Source organism: Rhamphochromis sp. 'chilingali' (assembly GCF_963969265.1).
Source record: "Rhamphochromis sp. 'chilingali' genome assembly, chromosome: 10".
NCBI classification, from domain to species: domain Eukaryota; kingdom Metazoa; phylum Chordata; class Actinopteri; order Cichliformes; family Cichlidae; genus Rhamphochromis; species Rhamphochromis sp. 'chilingali'.
The window spans coordinates 5954340-5975845 of NC_137937.1; the positions used below are offsets into that span (position 1 = coordinate 5954340).

The 21506-nt window shown below is 42.0% G+C and overlaps 1 protein-coding gene across 2 annotated transcripts in view; it reads left to right on the forward strand.

Moving 5' to 3' along the window:
- Positions 1 to 20484, forward strand: part of cdca2 (cell division cycle associated 2) — a 32893-nt gene extending 12409 nt beyond the window's left edge. The window contains exons 6-14 of one of the 2 annotated variants that reach the window (XM_080893229.1): positions 2622 to 2751; positions 6217 to 6539; positions 7413 to 7464; positions 7571 to 7645; positions 8064 to 8200; positions 8345 to 8407; positions 8687 to 8758; positions 15267 to 15432; positions 15614 to 20484. In XM_080893229.1, coding sequence (XP_080749355.1) covers positions 2622 to 2751; positions 6217 to 6539; positions 7413 to 7464; positions 7571 to 7645; positions 8064 to 8200; positions 8345 to 8407; positions 8687 to 8758; positions 15267 to 15432; positions 15614 to 16497 — 1902 coding nt within the window. In that variant the 3' untranslated portion in view covers positions 16498 to 20484. The remainder of the gene's footprint in view (positions 1 to 2621; positions 2752 to 6216; positions 6540 to 7412; positions 7465 to 7570; positions 7646 to 8063; positions 8201 to 8344; positions 8408 to 8686; positions 8759 to 15266; positions 15433 to 15613) is intronic. The other variant, XM_080893230.1, reaches the window with a different exon arrangement.
- Positions 20485 to 21506: the final 1022 nt, after the last annotated feature.

Consider the following 21506-nt stretch of genomic DNA (forward strand, 5'->3'; position numbering starts at 1 on the left):
GAACCTTCACGTTAACTTTTATAAGTGGAAAAGTGTTAGTGTTCGTCCTCCAGCTTCACTGTTTATGTTATGCTAACATAGCTGTGTCGCTAGCGATCACGTAGCACATCATTATATACCAGCTAGCCCAACTTCAGTAACCCTACAAACGTCAATGCTGTTTAGTTTCCTGTCTTCATTTATGTTGGAAGTGATAGCAGAGCTGCACGTTTGATTTTTTTCAGAAATCTCTCCGTCAGAACGTGCTATATCATGCTTAGGTAACTAGCGAAACTAGCGAGCTAACTTCCGCTAGCTTCCTGCTAACTTCTAACTCCGTTAAATGTAATAACTTTTGTTTTCATGGATGCCTGGAAGTTAAACTTCATAGTTACACCTGGTAAAGCAGCAATGCTGATCGTTTTATTAAAGATGAAAGAATTTAGACAGTTTTTAACTCTAAGTGATGCTGCAGTGTTGTTTGACCTGAAGAATACGGAGTTTAGGACCCAGATTACTCCCAGATTTAAGAGCATCTTAGTCCGACAAATATGACAATAACAACGGCCGCTTGCATGTTCTGCAAAAAAATGTGCTTTGTCGTGTATCTGACGGACAAACACCAAACCAGTTCCACATCACTGAAGTTGCACCATTTTTACAAACCAATTCTGGTTCATCTGTTTCACTCAACAATCGGCCATGTGCGTATGAAAACAAAGGCACTGCGCATGCGCGTTTTACTCCCATTCTATCGCAATATTTCATTTTCCTATCGTTGCCTAACATTATACCGGTATTACCGTGAACGGTATAATATGGCCCAGCCCTATTCCACACCACTGAAGTTGCAGCATTTTTACAAACCAATTCTGGTTCATCCGTTTTATTCAACTATCCGCTTTTGCTCTTCTCATTCTCTGCTATGCTTTTCCCGCCATGTGCGTATGTAAACAAAGGCACTGCGCATGCACGTTTTACCCATATTCTATCGCGAGATTTCATTTTCTTATCGTTGCCCAACATACCGGTATTACCGTGAACGGTATGATATGGCCCAGCCATAGCTGCAGTCACACAGATGACTGTACCACAAAACAAGATTAATGGGTTAGCGAGATATGTCAAGCTTAAAGTTAGTTTTCAGTGTCACCAAGACACAGACTTTGTTGTGGTACCCTTGATTTCCCACTGGGATTTCAGGTTTTGTAGAGCCAGCTAAAACAAGGAAAGTCTGAATATATCAAAGTTGCTTTATAGCACACCCCTCTGGTGATAACTGGGCAGATGAATTCGGTATACACTGGTCCATCTAACAGCCCAGCACTGTGCAGCTCATTTGGCTTTCTGAAGAAAACTGCACAACTAGCAGCCTTGCTATCAGTGGCTTGTTCTATTAACAGATGAAAGCAGGTTCTTAATGAGGTCAGTTGACAAAGTATGAAAGAGTCTGGAGGTACTGTGGTGAACATTACACTGACTACAACATCATCCAGCATGTACAGTTTGGCAGTGGGCCAGTGATGGTCTGTAACTGTTTAGAATGAAAGTTAAATCCTCAGGCTTTATGAGTCAGTCGCTACAGAACTCCAAACTTCATGTGGGAGGCCTTCAGATTGGCTCAAGAACAGTTCATAGAGAGCTTCATGGAATAAGTTTCCATGTCTGCATTGACCCAAGTGTAAAGTTTGGACGGGGGGGGGAATCATCGTGTGGGGCTGTTTTTCAGGAGCTGAGCTCGGCAGCTTACTTCTAGTTAAACTCTTAATGCTTCAGCATACCAAGACATTTTGGATGATTTCATGCTGTGCGAACAGTTTGGGCGTGTCCTGTTCCAACTTGACTGTGCACCAGCACAATGACACAACATGGATAAGTGAGTTTGGTGTGGAAGAACTTGGCTGGCCTGCACAGAACCCAACCTTAACCCAACAGAACACCTTGGGGTGAATTAGAGCTGAGACTGTGAGCCAGACCTTCAGTGTTTGACGTGCTTCTGGAAGAATGGTCAAAATTCCCATAAACACACTCATAAACCTTGTGAAACGCCTTCACAGAAGAGTCGAAGCTGTTATAGCTGCAAAAGGTTGACCAACATCAAATTAAGTCGTATGGATTAGGAATGGGATGTTACTGAAGTTAATATGCATATCAAGGCAGACTAGTGAATGCTTTTGGCAATATAGTATGTGTCAGTATTTCAGCTTAAATATTTTGATCTGATGTGTTGATGGTTGTTGTCAAGCTAGGAAACAGAAAATAAGCCCAGTTTTTAGAAATGTTACTATTCTGTTGTTCGGAGTCCTTTTCACACTCGTGTCCTCTTGTTTGTGCTTTCATATAAGGTAGAACATTCTCGGTTATGCCTTCTGATCTTTTCCAAGTGATTTTTGGGGCTATTCATGATAACTGAGCAATTCCTGCTCTCATCAGAAGTGTCTGCAAAAAAAGATATTTAAAGGATGCCTGCTGTGAACTGATTAGATGAAATGATTATGGTTGTTCTGTGCTCCAGTGTCCTTCTGGATTTTATGTACAAAAAATTATGCTAGTCTTGGCTAAAATGCAAATATCTGTTCTCTGTGTTCTGTCCTTGTCCTTGAACTACAGAATGAAAGCTCTCATGTGTGCTCTCTTAATAGGATGAGGTCTTTGAACTCCAAAGCCTCAGCCGACCACCTCCTGATGATCCTGCAGCCGTTTCGCCACCGCAGCGTTCCTCCCCCTTCCGCATCCCCTCACTCCCTTTGTTGCCGGAGATGAAGCCCACAGGTGAGCACATGTCGCTCTCTGTGGCCTTGTTAGAGTAACTGACCTTTTATCTTGGTTTAGCCTTTGAGGCTCGATGCACAGTGGCTTGCTCCAGTGTAGCCAAAGGTTCCGCTTGGCTGAATTGGTGCATATTCAGCGAAGAAGTCGATGTTCGTTTGAGTTGCCGTAGTGAAGAACATCATGCATGTATTTAGCAATAAGCAGTTTAGAGCGTTGGTGAATTAATTTTTTTAAAAAAAGAGAAAAAAAAGGCCAATATGGTCTGATATAAGGCTGCCACGATTAGTCGATTAAAATCGTCGACGCGTCGTTTGAAGCTTTGTAAGATCCCAAATGACGCAGGAATAAGTAGCAGGATTTAAGAGTGTAATAACGGACTGAAACAGAAGATGGCAGCACTGCATGTACAAGGATGCCAACTGCCGTTAAACCCCGAAGAAGAAGCAGCTGTGTCCCAGAATTCATAGCGCAGCCCAGCTCAGTTTCCAACAATGGCGGCAGCTAGTTAGTTTTAATATTACTCTTATTATTCTTTCTGGGTCACAAAATAAATGTTTAACATATTTTCAGGCAAGAATGTAGCTGTGGAAACCTCAAATATCTGCTCAGTTTATCAAGACACCACATATTTTCAAAAGCGCTCCGACGTTTTCGGAGACGTCTGTTACCCACTAGCTCGATATCTAGCCGGGGTTTAACGCTCACTAGAGCCGGTGAGAACACCGGACTCCCGGCAAATCGTTTTCAAACCCACCGCCGTCTTTCGCTACTCAGGTTAAGCATGATATATAAGTCACTTAGATAACTTCAAAATGTTATTGTTTGGCTTTTTTTAGTATTTTATTTGTTCCTGAGTAAATCGGTTTGGCTGAGAAATAAAGTTATAGTTTTTACACAGCTGAATAAACGTCAAGCAGACAGCTGATTATCAAAAGTGTGAGATGCTCGAGAATATACTCCGGTGTCCTGTTATATTTTAGATAGCAGACGGCTGAGTTTATTAAACTTCACTGAAACAACCTGCATATTTCATTAAAATGTAATAAACTATCATCTTGTCTTTATTTTTAGTTAGCACATACCGTAAAAACACTTCAAGCTAGAGCTGGGCGATATAAGATTTTTTTTCATATCACGATATGTTTTTTTTTTTTCATTTCAGGCGATAACGATATCTATCACGATATAAGCCAAATAACTATATTTGTAAGATTTAAATGTGCCGTTGCTCACAAGTAAAATGTGAAATAATCAGCAGCTTGTTTTTATTTAAATATTTATTTCCCATAATAAGTTCAACAGGGTAGATGTACTTAAGGAACATGAGACTTTTTCAGATAAATAAAGGCAAATATTGCAAACTACACAAAAGGCAGCCGCTAAAGCGTTTAAGTTTCAAAATAGAACAAATGAAACAGACTAAATTGTCAATTCCACTTAGAAACAAAATATTAATTCTAAAAATAAATCTTAGTTTGTTTTACAGAAGAACAGACAAAACTGACTAACTTTTGTCAATATCAAATAAACTGAGAACTAAAAGGAAATTCTCAATCTCTCCTTGTTGTATAGCTTAGCTTTTCAAACAGTTTTAACAGTTACTTTAGTCTGACAAAAGCCGAATGACGAATTAGCGCTTCCAGTCAGAGACTGAGGCTACGTCCACACGTACACGGGTGTTTTTGAAAACTGAGATTTTCCGTTTTCGTTTTAAAAAATAATCCCGTCCACACATAAAGGGAGAAATGAAGGAAAACGCTGCTATGAACATGCCAAAGCAGCAGGTGGCGCTAGATTCCTAACCGTGCAGAAATGTTGGCCAATCAGAAGTCTAGAAGCCTCGGTGGGAAAAAGTAAACAAAGCTGGGGCATAGAAGCAGAACCGAGTCATATGTGTGGAGGGACAGTAACTGTGTGTATATGTAAGCATTTAAACACTGCAGAGAGTAGAATTAACAGTAACAGTATTGTAGAAATTCATTTCACCGAAACAATAACGTGGCGCACAGTGTGACGTCAAACAAATGCGCACACCTTGGACGCTGCGTTTTCTCCGTTTTTCTAGTCCACACGTAAATGCAAAAACGAAGTTTTCAAAAATATCCACCCTGGCCGGAGTTTTTAAAAATCTTTGTTTTCAGTGACCAAAAACGCCGTTTACGTGTGGACGAAAGGTGCAAACGCATAGAAAAATCTGCGTTTTCAAAATACCCGGGTACGTGTGGACGTAGCGCATGCACCAGTTTATTGTATTTCCAGACTTGCTTTCGGCACAATTTACAGTGCACGCTACTCTGTTTTTTGTCAGACTTGAAATAGCCGAAATACCTTCACACTACGGAACTTCTATGGCTCTTCCGTTCGACAATCTCTCCGGCGTTGGAACCATCATCTGTTTTCTCTTCGGTCACGCTCGGTTGATTTTTCTAGTCGGCACACTCATTTCCTCCATTACCCGCTGGCTGCTTCCCAAACAAACACACGTGCGGCTTGGCACTTGTGCTGTACGTAACAAGTCACGCGACGTGACGCTGCGGCTGTGATTGGTTCGGCTCTGCGTTACTTAATTTGGATTGGCTGTTCTTTTTTTTTTTCTTTTTTTTTTTTTAAAGAGGACTAGCGGCAAGGTCTATCGCGATAGCTTAATTTTTCTATCGAGGAAAAGTTATATCGCGATACATATCGTTATCGTTCTATCGCCCAGCTCTACTTCAAGCTGTAAGCTAATGATAGTTATATAAGAGCAGATGCTGCTGGTGCAATAAGCTGTACGTTTTACGTCCAATAGATGCACGTTCTGATTAGTCGACTATCAGAATAATCGTTTGTGGCAGCCCTAGTCTGATAACAGTTGTGTGATGTGTCTTGCTGCACCAAACACCCACTTCTATTTGTAAATACCAGATCAGAATGTACTGATTCCAAATACACAACTTTAAAAAAATGTTTTCTCATTTTGTCATCATGCACATCTTTTTTTTTTTTTTTTTTTTCTTCTTCTTCTTCTTTAAACAGTAACTTCGACAGTCTTATACCGACACTGGCTACGTACACGCACGCACGCACGCACGTCTGGTTTGCTATCCTTGTGGGGACATCCCATTGACATAATGCTTTCCCTACCTGCTTAGCCTAACCCTAACATCAAAAATGAATGCCTAACCCTTACCCTAAACCTAACAATAACCTAATTGTAACTCTGACACGAAGACCTGGATTTTGGTGGATTGGATTGTCATGTTGATAAACAAATTTTCAGCCCTACAAATATACAAACTATGCCGGTCTGACTTTTTTCCTCTATCAAAAACCTTAATTCAGTGTTTATTCACGTTTCAGATGATGTTTAGACAAAACAAGGCTAATCTATAATATCTCAAAGTCTCTCTTGGTGTTTATTACACAATGACTCCTGGAGAAAAGAAAGTACATTTTTGTGCATTGTATGGATTTTCTATCTTGCAGGAGAGGAAGAGTCCAACGGGACACCCACAACGATGACAAAGAAGAAGAAACGTGTGCGTTTTGGAGGTCCCCTCTCTCCTGAGTTTTTCGATAAGAACCTGCCTCCGAGCACCCCGTTACAAAAGGGAGGCACACCGGCCCGACCACAAACTCCTGGTGGGAGCTTACACCTTCGTTCAGTGCTGAAGACACCGCAGAGTGAATCCAAGACACCCGAATGTCGGCCCGACTTCAGCAGCCCGACTGCGTTTGGTGCTTCTCCTACACTCACAATGCCTTGCAAGTCCAGAATGCACTCTGAGGGAGACGAAGAGGAGGGAAAGGTAGATGAGATTAAACTGTGTTGCCAGTATGATGATTACACTTTACATGTAATAAAATCTTAGTTACAAAACATTAACATTTTCCAATGACATCAGCTACAAACAGGCTTTCCACAAGATAATTTGTTCGTCTGTTTGTAACCGCCCTGTTATCTATTATTGTTACATCCTGTGAGGACGTGGGAGTGTGTGGGCGTGGTGTTGTCCTCTCCTCTTCCTCCTTTCTTGTCCCTCCCCTTGTCTCTCTCTACCCCACCTGCTGCTCATCTGCCCTCGTTTACCACCAATTACCTTCCAGAGGTGAAATAAGCTGGAGGAGAGCAGTGTGGGTGTGAGTGAGTGAGTGACCGACCCACCCACCCACCCACCGTGCGTGGCTTGTTGCGAGTAACTCAACTGGGCAGTGGTTTTGCTTAAGTGACGGCGGCCTCCATTTCTTGGTTTGGCCTGCCTGGTTATTGCTAATAGCAGCGTTGCTGTCTTTTTCTGTTGAAGCCTTATAGTTGTTTTCTTAGTTGAAGCGGTCACCATCTCTTTGGGTTGGCCTGTCTGATTTATCATTAAAGCAGCGTTGCGGTCTCCTTCTTTTGTTACTGCTTATATGATTATTGGGTTAATTAATTATAATAGATTTATTTTGTGTTAAACACCTCTGCCTGGTGTCCTTTTCATTTCAACCCGGATCCAACTGTTACTGTCCCCCACCCTCTTCGCCTTGCTTTCATGTGGGGGCGTAACAATTATTGTCTGCTACCTGCTGCTGTTAGCTCTTGTCTGTTCTCTGCAAGGCTCAGGATATGACCCACGATCTGGTCTTGATTATAAATATTAGTCATCAGTAAATAATACTGCTTTTCTATTTTCTGGTCCTAGATTGTTTTCCCTTCGGTGGAGGAGATTGGCTCTGCTGTGGCGAGTGATACAGGTTGATTACAGTTTATTGACCCTGAGAGAGATGGCTTATTGTCTCCAGTGGAATGCAATTCAGCTCTGATACGATAACAGCTTTCTTTCATTTGTTTCATTTTCAGAATGGGCGTGGGATGCCCAGCCATTGAATTTAAACAGTGCCTTCTACGAGGAGTCTCTCTCTCAGCTTCTGACAGGTAAACAGCTGTCATAGCTTTTTTTCTTTTAATTGTCACTTAGCTTCCTGTCCTCATCGATCTACTTCTGTAACCTCTATTTCTCCAGCAAATCTGAGTACACCAGCGTAAAAGACCTTGTTGTGTGGAGCTGAATCACGTCAGGATTTTTATTTTTACATCATATTAAGAAATTAAGCCGCCTTCTGCCTCTCTAATTATAAAAGAAAGATTAAAACAATCAGAGAAGTCAGAATGAGAGGCATCCTTAAACCTCCTCCTGTTGGTTTAAAAGCTGCACAGTTCCTTTTGTCAGTTGGACTGTATTAATTTGTGTGAATCATTTTTCCACGCTAATCAGCCGAGTTGTTATAATCAGTTATTGCTATAATCTCAAACAGAAGTCTTTTCAGCTGTAATACTGTAGGTTTTCCCCCAGAGTCTGACACCAACCCCAGCACAACCTCCCAGATGGATGACCAGTCTGAGCCTGACTCCCTGCCAGAGAAGGAGAAGCAACCAGACGCTGGAGTTGGAGGTCCAACTGCAGCCCGATCCAGCAACAGAAGGAGAAAGGTCTGCCACATTTAAGAATTTTTTTTCCTTCAAATTCTAGGATACATCTCTGTGAGCTCATGGGAATGTTAAACAAAATACTCTACCAAAATAATTTATTACCATCCTCTAGAGAATTTTATTCTGTGCAATTTTCTCTTGCAGTCAGCACCAAAACAAGGACTTGGAAGCGAACCTCAAGCTTGCTCCAGCAGCCGAAAGAGGAAGGTATGCTGTTCCCATAAACTGCATGATTCACGTGTACAAATGTCCATTTAGAAGCAAAGATGGCCTTTTTTTTCTTTTCTTAATCATTTGGAGGTCATAACATGTTCCAATCTAATCTACTGTTTAATTCTGCTGGATGTGAGCTTAATCACATTTAAGGACTTGTGTGTGTGTGTGTGTGTGTGTGTGTGTGTGTGTGTGTGTGTGTGTGTGTGTGAGAGAGAGAGAGAGTGTGTGTCTATATAATATATCCTGGGGTAAACGTTTCTGTTCCCCCAGCTGCCAGAAGAGAGTGAACCTGTGAAGAGGTCGGCACGGTCTGCTGCCAAGTTGGCCTCTGGGAAGATGAAGGTGAGTTGGATGAGTGTGCTTGTTTGATTTCTCCTTCCATCACTTCACTGAGGGCTTTGCAGAATTGTCTTTTTACAAGCTGTCATGTAGAAGATGGCTACACAATCTGACTATGACTTAAGGTCATAGTGAGTATGTATTCATGTTAATATGGCCCATATAGAGCTGCAAATAGCACATCTGTGATATCATGTATAGTGGTAATGCTGATCCTTATTCATAAAGTTGTGCATGAGTGGAGAGTCAACACTGCTGTCACAGATAATTACACAAAGAAGTTTGATGAGACAAAGTGAGATTGTTTGTGCTTTATATCGTAGTGGTGAGGTGTATATTGTGGCACAGAACCAGAGGAGACGTTACGGTTTGATCTGACTATGCAAATTTCCACACCATGAAGGTACTTTAATAATGGGTTCTACAAGGACCTGTTATAGCATATTGTTAGGTTTGGATTTTAAAGCTGGCAGCAAAGCAACTTACACAGGGTGAAATGTTTCTGCTGATTAATAGAAGTGGAATACCATGAAACCATATGGATCCATTTATGTAGTATTCGGCTACACACAGTGAAGGGTTTTGCTTATGCAGCCCACACGGACATACATGTACAGTGTATACTGGTGGGAATAACACTCCATAGGTCAAATCTGGATTGGTGTAAAGGTTTGCATGAACAACACTTTTTATGTTATGCCATCCTCCAGTTACCTCGGGAGTGGGATGTTAGAATTCCAAGTTGGTGTGTACCAATAGGAAAATTGGAAAAGCATGAAAAAAAGGAATTCATCTATATCAAGCAATACAGCATAATACTTAATGTAAGAACAACGCTGAGGACATTCATGGATAGACTCTTATCCATGAATCCAAGATACTGCCGCCCTTTTGGATCGTTAACTCTGGGTTTTTGGGATTGTTCCGACTTCCAGATCAGGACATTCAAATTGGGGCAGCGTTCCAGATGAAAATTCTGTCTAGGACCTTTGTGTGATATGTCATCCTAATCCTGTATTGTTAGCATCGGTAAACTGATAAGCTTTTATCACTTTTTCAGCATCCGGGTTCCTTAACTGTTACATTAAGATTAATGTTATTGGGTTTATATTCTTATTTCACTATTGTACTGAGAACCTACTGAACCATGACCTCGCATCTGAGATAGGGCTGGGTGATATATCGATATATTTTTATACGAGATAAGATGTGACAATATCCTTAATATCGATATAGTATATGTTACGTTATAATTATACTTGTGGAGCCACAAGTTTGCCTCTCTTTTGTCCACTTTTGTCTCTACGCAACATTACTCCGCCTCGCCTCTCTCCTTCACTGAACACAACTCCTCCCCCATCGCTTCACCTGCAGGCAGCGACAAAATGGACGCGGCAAATCTCTGCTAACGAGTTACTGCGCATCGCCCCGTGCGTGAGGCTGGACGGTGTCAACGAGCTAACCAAGCTAATGACCTAACCACTCTGGGCTGCACGGCCTAAAATTCTTTCATTTTCTCAAAAGTTGACAGCGCGCCTTATGTATGAATTTTGGTTGTGCTTGATGACCGCGAACCGATTTTAGTACGACTTTGCTAAGCTACGGAGCTGCACCGCTTGATGGATTGTCGGAGCATTACGGCTACCGAGGAGCCTCGCGGAGTGATACGTACTGTGCTTCAACGTAATATTACCGTATTGTGTGTATAAGGACCATAAATGGCACCTGTTCAGAGTCATGGTTACGAAGCGGATTTCAAACTCCAGGCTGTCAGTCACGCAGTAAAACTCGGGAACAGAGCAGCTGTGAAATCTGTCTCTTTGTTATTATGCTCAGCGTCTTTGTTTACATTTTGACTGCACAATTGTGAGCTTTTTGTTATACACAAAAACAACATTGTTTTAGTTTATTTATGGAGCATAATTTATTTTTGAGTAATTTTTTTTCATGTACATCTATGCTGTATGTTAATAAAAGTGCCTGTGTGACATCTGGGAAACAGCTTTAACTAAGAACTCTTTTTGTTCTTACTTTATGGCTTAAAAAAATATCGAGATATATATCTTATATCGCCATCCAGCTAAAAATTATAGAGATATGAATTTTGGGTCATCGCCCAGCCCTAATCTGAGATATGTATCAAGCGTGACTAGGGCTGCTCAATTAATCGAATTTTAATCACGATTACGATCTGGGCTTTCAACGATCATTAAAAATGACTGAGCAGATTATTAGCCCCTCCCTCGTGCTTTACTCTCGCGCTGCTCCGTGTGGCAAATCCAGCACACCTCTCTGCATTTCGAACACGTTTCACAACAATTAAGAGCAGCCAGTGTTGCCAACTTAGCGACTTTGTCGCTATATTTAGCGAGTTTTCAGACCCCCTTAGCGACTTTTTTTCTAAAAAGCGACTAGCGACAAATCTGGCGACTTTTTCTGGTATTATTGGAGACTTATTTATGACGACTTTTTGACGTGAAAACGCGTATCGCTCTCTCAACAAGCAGCGGGTGCTGCCGTGGGCACCTCACCCGTGCCAAAGCTCTCCCAGGCGGAGGATAGTCCTCCCCCGCTGTTATCAGGGCAGGAGATGTTCACACCTATGCGTCCAAAGGGCAAATGAATCACGCATGAGTGAAGCCGCTGCTCCCGCACTGACTGTAACGCAGTCAGTTCTTCTTTTACTGTTATGCTGTTTTGTGGATCACAAGGTTTAAAACTACTTATAAACAAACACTCTCACACACAAAGTAACTCCACCAGAGCGCCAATTTCGGGTCACTTTTGCCAGTCCAGGCCCAGATAAAGGAGCAGGGTTGGAATTGTGACATTAAAAAACAATAATTGCTAAAAGAAATTTAATTTGTAGTTCTAAATAAATTCTAACTGCATTTAGGACGTTTTTTACTCACTTTATGTCTCTTCCACGATGTTATTTCTCTCTCCAACAACGTAGGTTACAATTACATTAGCATGACCAATTATACAAATTAGGCGGTGACGTCATTTGGCGACTTCTAGCGACTTTTAGGACAGCCAATAGCGATTTTCCTTACTGAGGAGTTGGCAACACGGAGAGCAGCGGTCCCCAACCTTTTTTGCGCCACGGACCGGTTTATGCCCGACAATATTTTCATGGACCGGCCTTTAAGGTGTCGCGGATAAATACAACAAAATAAAACTAGTACCAGTACCGAAAAAAAGAAAATTTATTCATAACACGTGAAAAGACCAAGGAAAACTGAGTAAACGATAACAAAATAACGCTGAAAACCGATAAAAACCCTGAAAACTATACATTTCACACCTGAGCCTCAACTCTCGCGGCCCGGTACCAAACGACTCACGGACCGGTACCGGTCCGAGGCCCGGGGGTTGGGGACCGCTGATTAAGAGGACCCGAGGGAAGCTCGGAAAGCTAAGCAGAAGTTATTTGGAGAGGAGAGTGACTGCTGTTGGTTGAAAAGAGAGGTAAAAAACTTCAGTGGTGTGGAAACATTATGGGTTCGCGGAGTCAGACGTGGATCAAGTAGACATAGTGTGTAAACTTTGCTACAGTGTCGTAGCTGCACCACAGAGCAACACTGCAACGTTCACTAAACAGATGTTTACATTTTTCATTTATTTTTTATATTGCAAACATTTGCACTGTTATCAGTATTTGCACACTATTTTATGACAATCTTTAAAGTCATTATTCAATACATTGTTATTGTTAAATAAATATCGTCAAATAATCGAGATCTCAATTTCAGTGAAAATAATCGTGATTATTATTTTTGCCATAATCGAGCAGCCCTAAGCGTGACTTTTGTGTACTGTTGGGGATAGACCAGATGAATAGACAGATCACAACCTTTTTAGTCTTTCAATCATAGAAAAATTTGGAGATGATCTGTGTTTTTGTTGTCAAGAGATCCTGTTTTAAAACAAACAAAAAAACAACACAATAGTTGATCCATCCAGTTTTTTTTTTATCCACTCAACTGTAAAACGATGGTGAGTGTACTGTCGTCACCCTGCCGGGCGGGCAGGCAGGCAGCATAGACACGCAAATTTGTTAATGCAATAACTTAAGAATGAGGCAACATAGAAGTTTCACATTTGGGACAGGTTTGATTCCTGGTAACCTCAAGGTTAGAGCTTTCTGAAAATCATGTGAATGCGATAACTGAAATGAGGCAACATACAATTTTGAAATTGGTACTATTGACTAGTTTCACACTTAGTCAATAGTACTAGGAGGCTGAGGGGTAACACTGCCAGCCACCGGTAATTTCTGGCATGTCTGTACACAGCAGACCCAAACTAATTTCCACGATTATTAAATACCTACCTCATTAAACAGCTCACAAACATATACATCACTACCTTTTTCTTTTTTTTTTCTTTTTTTAATTCAAGGAAATGTGATGGTATTTACAACATCCATGTATTCACAGTGAGTAGGGTAGGAAGTCACAATAGGGCAGAAGGAAAAGGAAACAAAGCACAGAATAAGATAAAACATTGACAAAACCACTGTAATCATGTGTTTGCCGACTGGACACGTACTGCAGTTGACTATGTGGAAGCATTTGTGTGACAGTGATTTATTTTTAAACATACATGCTCTTACTAGACTTTTTCCCCAACACACTATGATCACCTAACATCCACATGTCACTTTTCTATTTTCTTTTCCCTATTCTTCCCATTTTCAGTACTTTAGTTGAATGTGCATTACATTTTCATGTGTCAACACTTCACTAGTGCAAAGCATAAAAAAGGTAGGATAAGTGAAATGGGTTTAGCCCAGGGCAGGTCAAGCACACAGGGTCCTGATAGCTGTCTAGACTGAAGCTCACATTACTGCAGTCCACTTACTGAGTGTGCAGTGCCCAGCTCATGTCCACGGGATCCATCATTTCCACACTTCCTGTTCATCGTCTGTGTAACGGGTCTAGTATTCTGGCAGCATCGTGTCAGATCGGATGCTTGAAGTAAAATATCTGTGTTTGGTTTAAACCAGCCGGTGGAACTAAAATGAGGACAGATTAAGCAACTCAATGTCTTCTTTCTCACCTCGCATGTTTTCACAAACATATCCCAAAGAAAGTTGGCAAACAAGCCATCATGTTGTTTTCAGTTTGAAAGCCCACGTGAGGCGTTCGCCCAGTCAGATGCAGCCCAGTGTTTACACGGTTATGAGAGAGAGAGCTGCTGTCGAACACTGAATGGCTGCAAAGTGTCCAGTCCTGGGAAGCGGGGAGAACCCTCACAGGCAAAATAAAAAATTTCCCCCTTAGACACAAACTGTAGCCGTACTTTAGGTTTGTTTTTTTCTTCATAGATTAATGCTCCCAGTCAGGACTGTATTTAAAGCTCTGTGTTCAGATCTGTCAAACAACTTCTTCAGTTACACTCTCAGGCTGTGCGATATGATGAAATATATCGGATGACAGAATTAGAACATCTATCGTTTCATATTATACGCTATAATTTGTCTCGTGGTGTCGCAAAATACAGTTTATTTTTTTCATTGTTTCGATGGTCACAATGTGGATGCAGCCACGAAGAATACCAGCATGGCCAGTGAAGATTATACAGAACCAGTTAGCACCAAACAGAGGGACCTGGTTAATTATGAAAGGTCTGACAAGGACCAGAAAAATGTATCATGCAAATTATGCTCAAACCGGTTCCCACCACAGACTCAAACACACACAAACCTCGTCTACCACCTACGCAAGAATCACGTGAAAGAGTATGGAGAGAGTTTACGGATGAGAAGCAAAAAAGAGCCGTCAGGTGCTCAAAATAAAACTTAGACTCAAATGTTAGAACGGGCTTTTCTCCGCAGCACGCCGTGTAATGAATACAAAGAAAAGGGCAGCTGTTATAACTTATATCTAAAAATATATAGCTTCATGCATTGGTCAAAACACTCGACTCCAGGTACACGACGCCCAGCTGAAAACACTTCACACAAGTTTAGTTGCCTGAGATTCACAGAATTTACACACATTGCACTTTTTTGTGATATATATCGTTATCGGGATGTGAGATTTTGGTCATATCGGGCAGCCCTATTACACTCCATGAAATGCAGACAGCTGATGAAAATGAAAGTGCTGTCTGACTACAAGACACACTGATGAGCACAAAGTGTCACCGAAGCAGAATCGTAAGAATCGGAGGATGAAGCAGATTATTACTCCTGCAGGGATTCAGTTTTCCATCTTAAAGGTTTTATATCCATAACACACATTTGCCCAAGAGCATGAGTGAACATTCTCCAGCAGTTTCTTTAACTTTGAGCTAATTGATAAAATATTTTCAGCTTTTTTTCAATTTTATGTTTGTGTTTATAAAATATGTTTGTGCATTAGATAATCATTGTATTATTAATGAAATGTGCAAGATCGAAACACTCTGCATACCATATCAGAGGTGGATACTTGCCAGCTTTAACGCTTCTGCAGGCTTGTCAATGCAGAAATTTCTAACACTGCAGTTTGTTGGTCCCCAGATGACCTCCAGCACAACGCGTCGATGGAACAAGGACGTAGACCGCTCGCTGTACGGCTCACGTGAATATGCCTCCAAGAACCCCGCCCTGAGTCCCATCACCGAGAGGCTGTCCTTCATCAGTCAGTCTCCAACAGCACAGGAGACTCCTTCAATCAGCTGTAAGGGTAAAAAAAAGGAAAAGAAAGTTGCCAGTGTGTGATTTAACCTGTGGTTGGAGACGGTATCAATGTCTGGATGTCAAACTTTATTTTAGTTCCTAAAAAATGAGAACCTTTGGATTCAGGGGAAACCAGTGGAAACATTTTTTTCCTGAGATTTTTCTTTTGTCCTCATTTTTCTTCACAGCTCCAGATCAGGAAACCCAGCTGAATCCTGAAGTAACTAATGAAACTCAAGTGATACACGACCTCGCTGTGACAAATGCCTCAGAAACCACTGTAGAAGTTTCTGTCACATCGCCCAGCTTGAGTGAAAAAAGTGCCGGGCAGGACAGCAGGCTGTTGGGGGTGAGGGTCAGAGGAAGACGACTGAAGAAAAGGAAGGTCAGTGTCGCTGACAGTGACCTGACCAGAGGAGAGACAGAGCAGCAGCTCTATGAAGAGCAAACCACTACAAGCCTTGAGCTATCAACGAGAACCCCTTCTGTACATGAAGAGAGACAAGAAGACACTGTTGAACTTTGTGCCCAGACCTCTGCAGATACACCCTGCACAGAGTCAGAATATCCCGTGAGTGCACATGTACCTACTTTAGACTGCCTGAACAGCACAGAGCCAGCACACGGGAAAGCCAAGCATGGCAGGAGGAGCTCTGTAAGCAGCTCAGTGACAGCGGAGCAGGAGAACTATGTAAAGAAGCACCAAACCAGCTGTGAAGAGGAGGAGGAAAGACAGGGAGACCGAGCAGCAAGCTCACAGGAAAACATCCAGTCAAGCTCTGATAGCCAGGAAGAGGGGGAAACGGCTCATGTGGACCTTGCTCCCTGGCAAGCTGACTTTAATTTTGAGGATGTGTTTAAACCAGTTTGCACTAGAGGGCAGCGCTCAGTGCGGCGCAGCCTGAGAAACCAGAGCAACGCTGAGAACAGCAGCAGTGCAGGACTCACCTGGCTGCCTCGTACCTCTCCCGAGTCCAGCAAAGAGACCCGCAGGAGGACCCGGGGCCGTCGGCTCAGTGCTGCTCTGCCCAGCCAACCGTCACTCCCTGAGGAGGCAGGAGATGCCTCCTGAGATCATTTACCTAACTTAATGAACTGAGATTACACTTAGCTAAAACATTGATTTTTTTTTTTTCTTTTGTTTCTTTCTCTGTGAATTATTAGAGATGACCAGCAATTTGTGAGTGGTTTCCCTCCAGTAACTAAGCTAGTCAATATGCTGAGAGCTCAATCATCTCTGCTGACCACCTAATCAATATCGTGGCACTCGGCTGGTAATCACAGTGCATCTTCAGTCTGCCTCTACAAAGTCACTGGATCAGGAAATGAAGTCAATATCTGCTCCTGAGGCTGGATGAAGATGGCTGTGTCGCATTCACCAAATGTGTCAGCCAAAGGCAGGCGGGCTTTACACAGAGAACTTAAATGAATGTGCTCAAGTAATTCTGCTTAATTGTGATTGGTGGTTGTTGTTGTTTGTTTTTTAATAATCTAAACAGTTGTGGTTATTGAAAAGCAGATGCTTGTAAGGTACAGTTTGAACCTTACAAGCATCTGCTTCTAACTAAATATATTGCCTCCATGTAAAGATGGCACATTAGAACAAACTGTGTTCATTTAAAAGGATGCTTTAGATTCATTTAGAGCAAATTAATCCAGATAATAAAGCAGCCGCTTGTCTCCACAAACGTGACGTTCCAGCTGTGTGTGGTCACTCGAGTTCAAGTGCAGCAGCTTTCCCTTTAGCATAAACCGTCCTGTTCTGTATTTTAAACATGGCCAAATGCCTGAAAGTAAATTGACCTCTAACCTCCACCCAAGTTCCAGCGGTTATTGATTTTTAAAATCTGTTGCTCAGTACCGGCTCCATCCATCTGTCACAGAGGGCAGTAACAAATTGAGTTTCAGATTCAGTTCACATAGGAAAATTGGCTCGCAGAATGATGCATGACTGTAATCTATCCATCACTGAGTAATTGACTGCCTCCTTTTACATCAAGTCAGTCACTTGGCTGAAGGACGACAGAGGTTTTTGGCCCCACTAGTGATCTGCCAAGGCCTTTTTCTGCTCTCTATTCCCACCGGAAGACAGATGGACAAAATCATAAACCCACTAATGTGATGTTGTGTGGCTGCAGTGGGGCCACACTGCCATCTGGTGGCACTCTTGCAGAATTGCTGCTTATTGATGTGCCGCTCCTGGGAGGGTGCGTCAGGAAATGATGCTACTGTCAAGAGTGGGAATAATATAAATGTGTGGAAGTTCAACTTTATGGATGGCTGCTACTGCTTGGAGAGAGAAAAAACACACAGACTAGGCTCGTGTGTGTGTGTGCGTTTTTCTGCTCGACTGTGACACTGTGTGTTTGTCTGCTCTTGTCTCTTTTAAAACTTGTATCATCTTTGTAAATGTGCAGTTTATAGAGTTGAAGCCAAACTGCTGCACCTCTATAATATGAGTGGGTGTTGGGTGTGTTGTCTGTGAGAGAGAGCGCGGGAGAGTGTGTGTACGTGAAGGGTGTGAAGCCCCTGTCCCTGGCAGACGGGCATACTGAAGGCGGCTTAACACAAGAACAATGGGGTCCTTTGACCAAAACGACACCCCCAAGACATGTGGCCTCCTGTCACCGTGGCAACCCCCCATGGGACAGAGCAGGATGACAGCTGGAGAGGAGGACTTACAAAAATGGAGTCCATTTCTTTCCACTGAAGCTCTCCCGGCTCTATATCTTTTCCCCTCTTCCCCGGGCCTCCTCTACACTTTGGCCCTGGTCAATGCAGGATACATCTCATTTTACAGCTCCGTGTGATTGACCTTACAGGCTTCACTTGCCACCTACAAATCCTCCAGAGGGAAAAATAAATAAATTAAGAATCAGCGCCAACAATAAATCAGCTCTTTATTGGCTCTCATTACTGTCCGTAATAAGAGCGCATTGAGCGTCGCAGACAAATACGCGGCTGAGCCACAAGATTTCACACTCGCTCTGCTCTTGATTTTACGCCTCATTTTAAAACGGATGATCACTTTCTGTACGAGCACAAAGAGACATAATCAGTTATTTGTACTTCCAGATTTAGAGACCTTGGTCTTTCAATTAGTTAATTAGTAACTGAATGGTATTAAGTTGTCCCGCTGCCTGTGGCCTTTCTGCGCTCTGTGCTGCGAGCCTTCTATTATTGATGTTCAGAGGCACGATCTGTAAGCCATACACAGCTCTCCTATGGAGCTGAAGACAGCAGGAGGAGGGCGACAAAACAAAAGGCAGGACAACAGCAAGAGACCCTCGAGCTACTCTGTTTGGTTTGCTGTCCCAGTGTGTCTGCATGCTGCGACTGGCTCAAACCTGTTTAAGAAAGCTGCCTCTACACACAGACGAGAGGGCGGGCGTAGTATAAATTCTTCATGCCTAATCTAGGAATCCAATACTGGGAACATACTAGGACATCGTAATCGGTCATTTAGTGCTGCTACTTTAAAGCAGCCTTGGATTAAAGTTGGGCTCAGAAATTTTAACAGTGGAGCTTTCAATTTAATTTCCCTTTTAGTCTTAAGACTAGGGTTAATCCATGTGTGGGAAAGTGTCTGCACAATTACAGCTGTGACTAACAATTGGGTAATCTGTCTCATCCCCCCCAAAAGTGTCCATAATCATAAAGAGAGCGTTTACTTTTTTCATAATTCCTGTTTCCATAATGGTTGATCCAACGTTATGGACAGCTATTTTTAATGCAAATATACATTTGTAGTGTTCATATTTACAGAAAGCAGGGAAAGAAACATTAAAACTATTTTTCCATTAAGATGCCAAATGCATTTCTTTATTTTCATTCCTGAACAGAAACATTAGTTGTTGAATGTTATGCTTGATTCATTTCTGACTTCTAAGAGAAGTCCATAGTGTTTTTTTTCTGGTATAAAAAATGTGATTTAAGTCATTTTTAGTTTTAATGTTTTTGACAGATTTCTCAAATAGTTTTGTTTTCTTGTTTTTATGACAAGTGGTCTAATAAATCAGTTAAGCACATATATACACATGCATATAGTGCTTTTCTACTCTAATCTGGTTAGAAACACAGCTAAGCTGCAAGAGTTGCTAATCCTTAATCTTTCTCAAATTGGAGAAGCTCGCAACTTCCTGCAGTCTACTCTGGCTGCCCAACCAAGCTGGCCACAGCCTCGGGCAGAGAGGTAACCAATGCGTAATAGCCAATATAAATGGGGTGCAGGTGTGCATTTTAGTACCGGTTAAGTTAATTAAAAAGAATCTTTGCACATGTGAATGCTTGGGGAAAAAAAACGCTCAAATCTACAAACAACATCAGCAATGTTATCTGTGTCGTTCTAACTGTTTGTAGTCGAGTCTGATGTCTTTATTTTCTTCCAGAAGCCTGCTGTGTGTTAGGGGTGTGATGGGGAATACCCAATTAGACAGCAAACGTGGGTGCCCGTGTCATTGTTTCCAAACGTGTTTCTATTCATTCACACTAAAATGCAGTAAATTCTCCTGTAGTGCTTCTCACACACTGGAGTTGTCTGGATGTTAGGCATGAATGTAGGAAAGATCTGAGTTCTAAAAGAAATATGCACGGCCCTGTGGAGGTCTTTCACATAGATGAGAGACGGGGAGAGCACCCCAGCAGTCAGGTCACTGACATGTATGACAGCCCACTAAGTTTGTCTAAAGGCACCTGAACAACTCGGACCATGAGAAAGCTCTATTGGAACAGATGTGAGTGGTAATGCACGTGTAAGCAAAGCTGTGTAACTAGTTAAAGATTCAAAACTACACGCAATGAAACGGCGAGCAAGGGAAGAGTACCAAAGCAGCATTAGAGAGGTTGCCGTTGTGCCAGGAGAAATTAAAGGAGAGGAAGTAAACGATGCGTCCAGCATTATGTGTGTTGACGAAACAGAGCTCTGCCGTCGCATACCTGCGCAAATCCTGACTGTCTGAACTCGATTTATTCTCGAGTGCTACAAACGAGAAAAACCCCGGGTGTTCAGATGAAGAACAGAGGCGCTCACTCGAATGTTAATTCTTCAAACGCGCTTTAAAAAAAATCTAACAGGCTCCATTTGATTGATGTTTGATGATCTTTGTGTTGTAATCAGAAAGATTTCATCATCTTGTAGGGAAGATGATTAAATTCATTTTTCACCTCAAAATTCTACACACAATACCTCATGATGACAAGGTGAAAAGTTCTTGTAAGTTTATTAAACAAAACTACAATATTTCCATTGATCATCTATCAGATGCTTCTGCTACTTAAGTGAAGTCCACCTGTGGTAAATTCAGTTGACTGGATGTGAGCCCAATAAGCACACAACTGTCTACATAAGGGCCCATCGTTAACGGTGCATGTCAGAGTACAAACCAAGCTGTGCAGTCCAAGGAACTGTCTGTAGACCTATGAGACAGGATTGTATCAAGGCACGGATTTGAGGAAGGGTACAGGAAAAGTTTCTGCATAATTGAGGGTCCCAGTGAGCACAGTGGTCTCCATCATCTGCAAATAGAAGAGGTTTGAAGCCACCAGGACTCTTCTTAAAGTCTCTAGACTCTTCTGAGCTAACGGGGTAGAGTGGGCTTAATCGAGATGCTTGGCCTGAATGCCAAGCGTCGGATCTGCGGGAAACGAGGCATCGCTCATCTCCTGGCCTGCTACAATGAAGCATGGTGGGATGCAGGGACTGAGAGACTAGTCAGGGTCAAGGGAAAGATGAATGCAGCAGAGACATCCTTAATGATAACCTGCCCTAGAGCACTATGGACCCCTGACTTGAACAGGAACCTGAACATCTCTGGAAAGTTCCATGGGTTCCACAACTCACGACAACACTTACATCATTAGTTCTTTCTTTTTTTTTTTTATACTGTAGTTATGTTTGAAGTGTTTTTAGGTAAGGAAAATTATACCTAATAAATTAAATTATACCTTAAATTATAAAATGTTATAAAGCACTATCCAAAGACATGTGTTTAGCAGACTGTGTTTTTCAACAGGTGTTTTGAAATATAATCATTTAAAAAACAGGAAAACAGTTTTCCAGGGAGAATTTCACACATGCTGTAA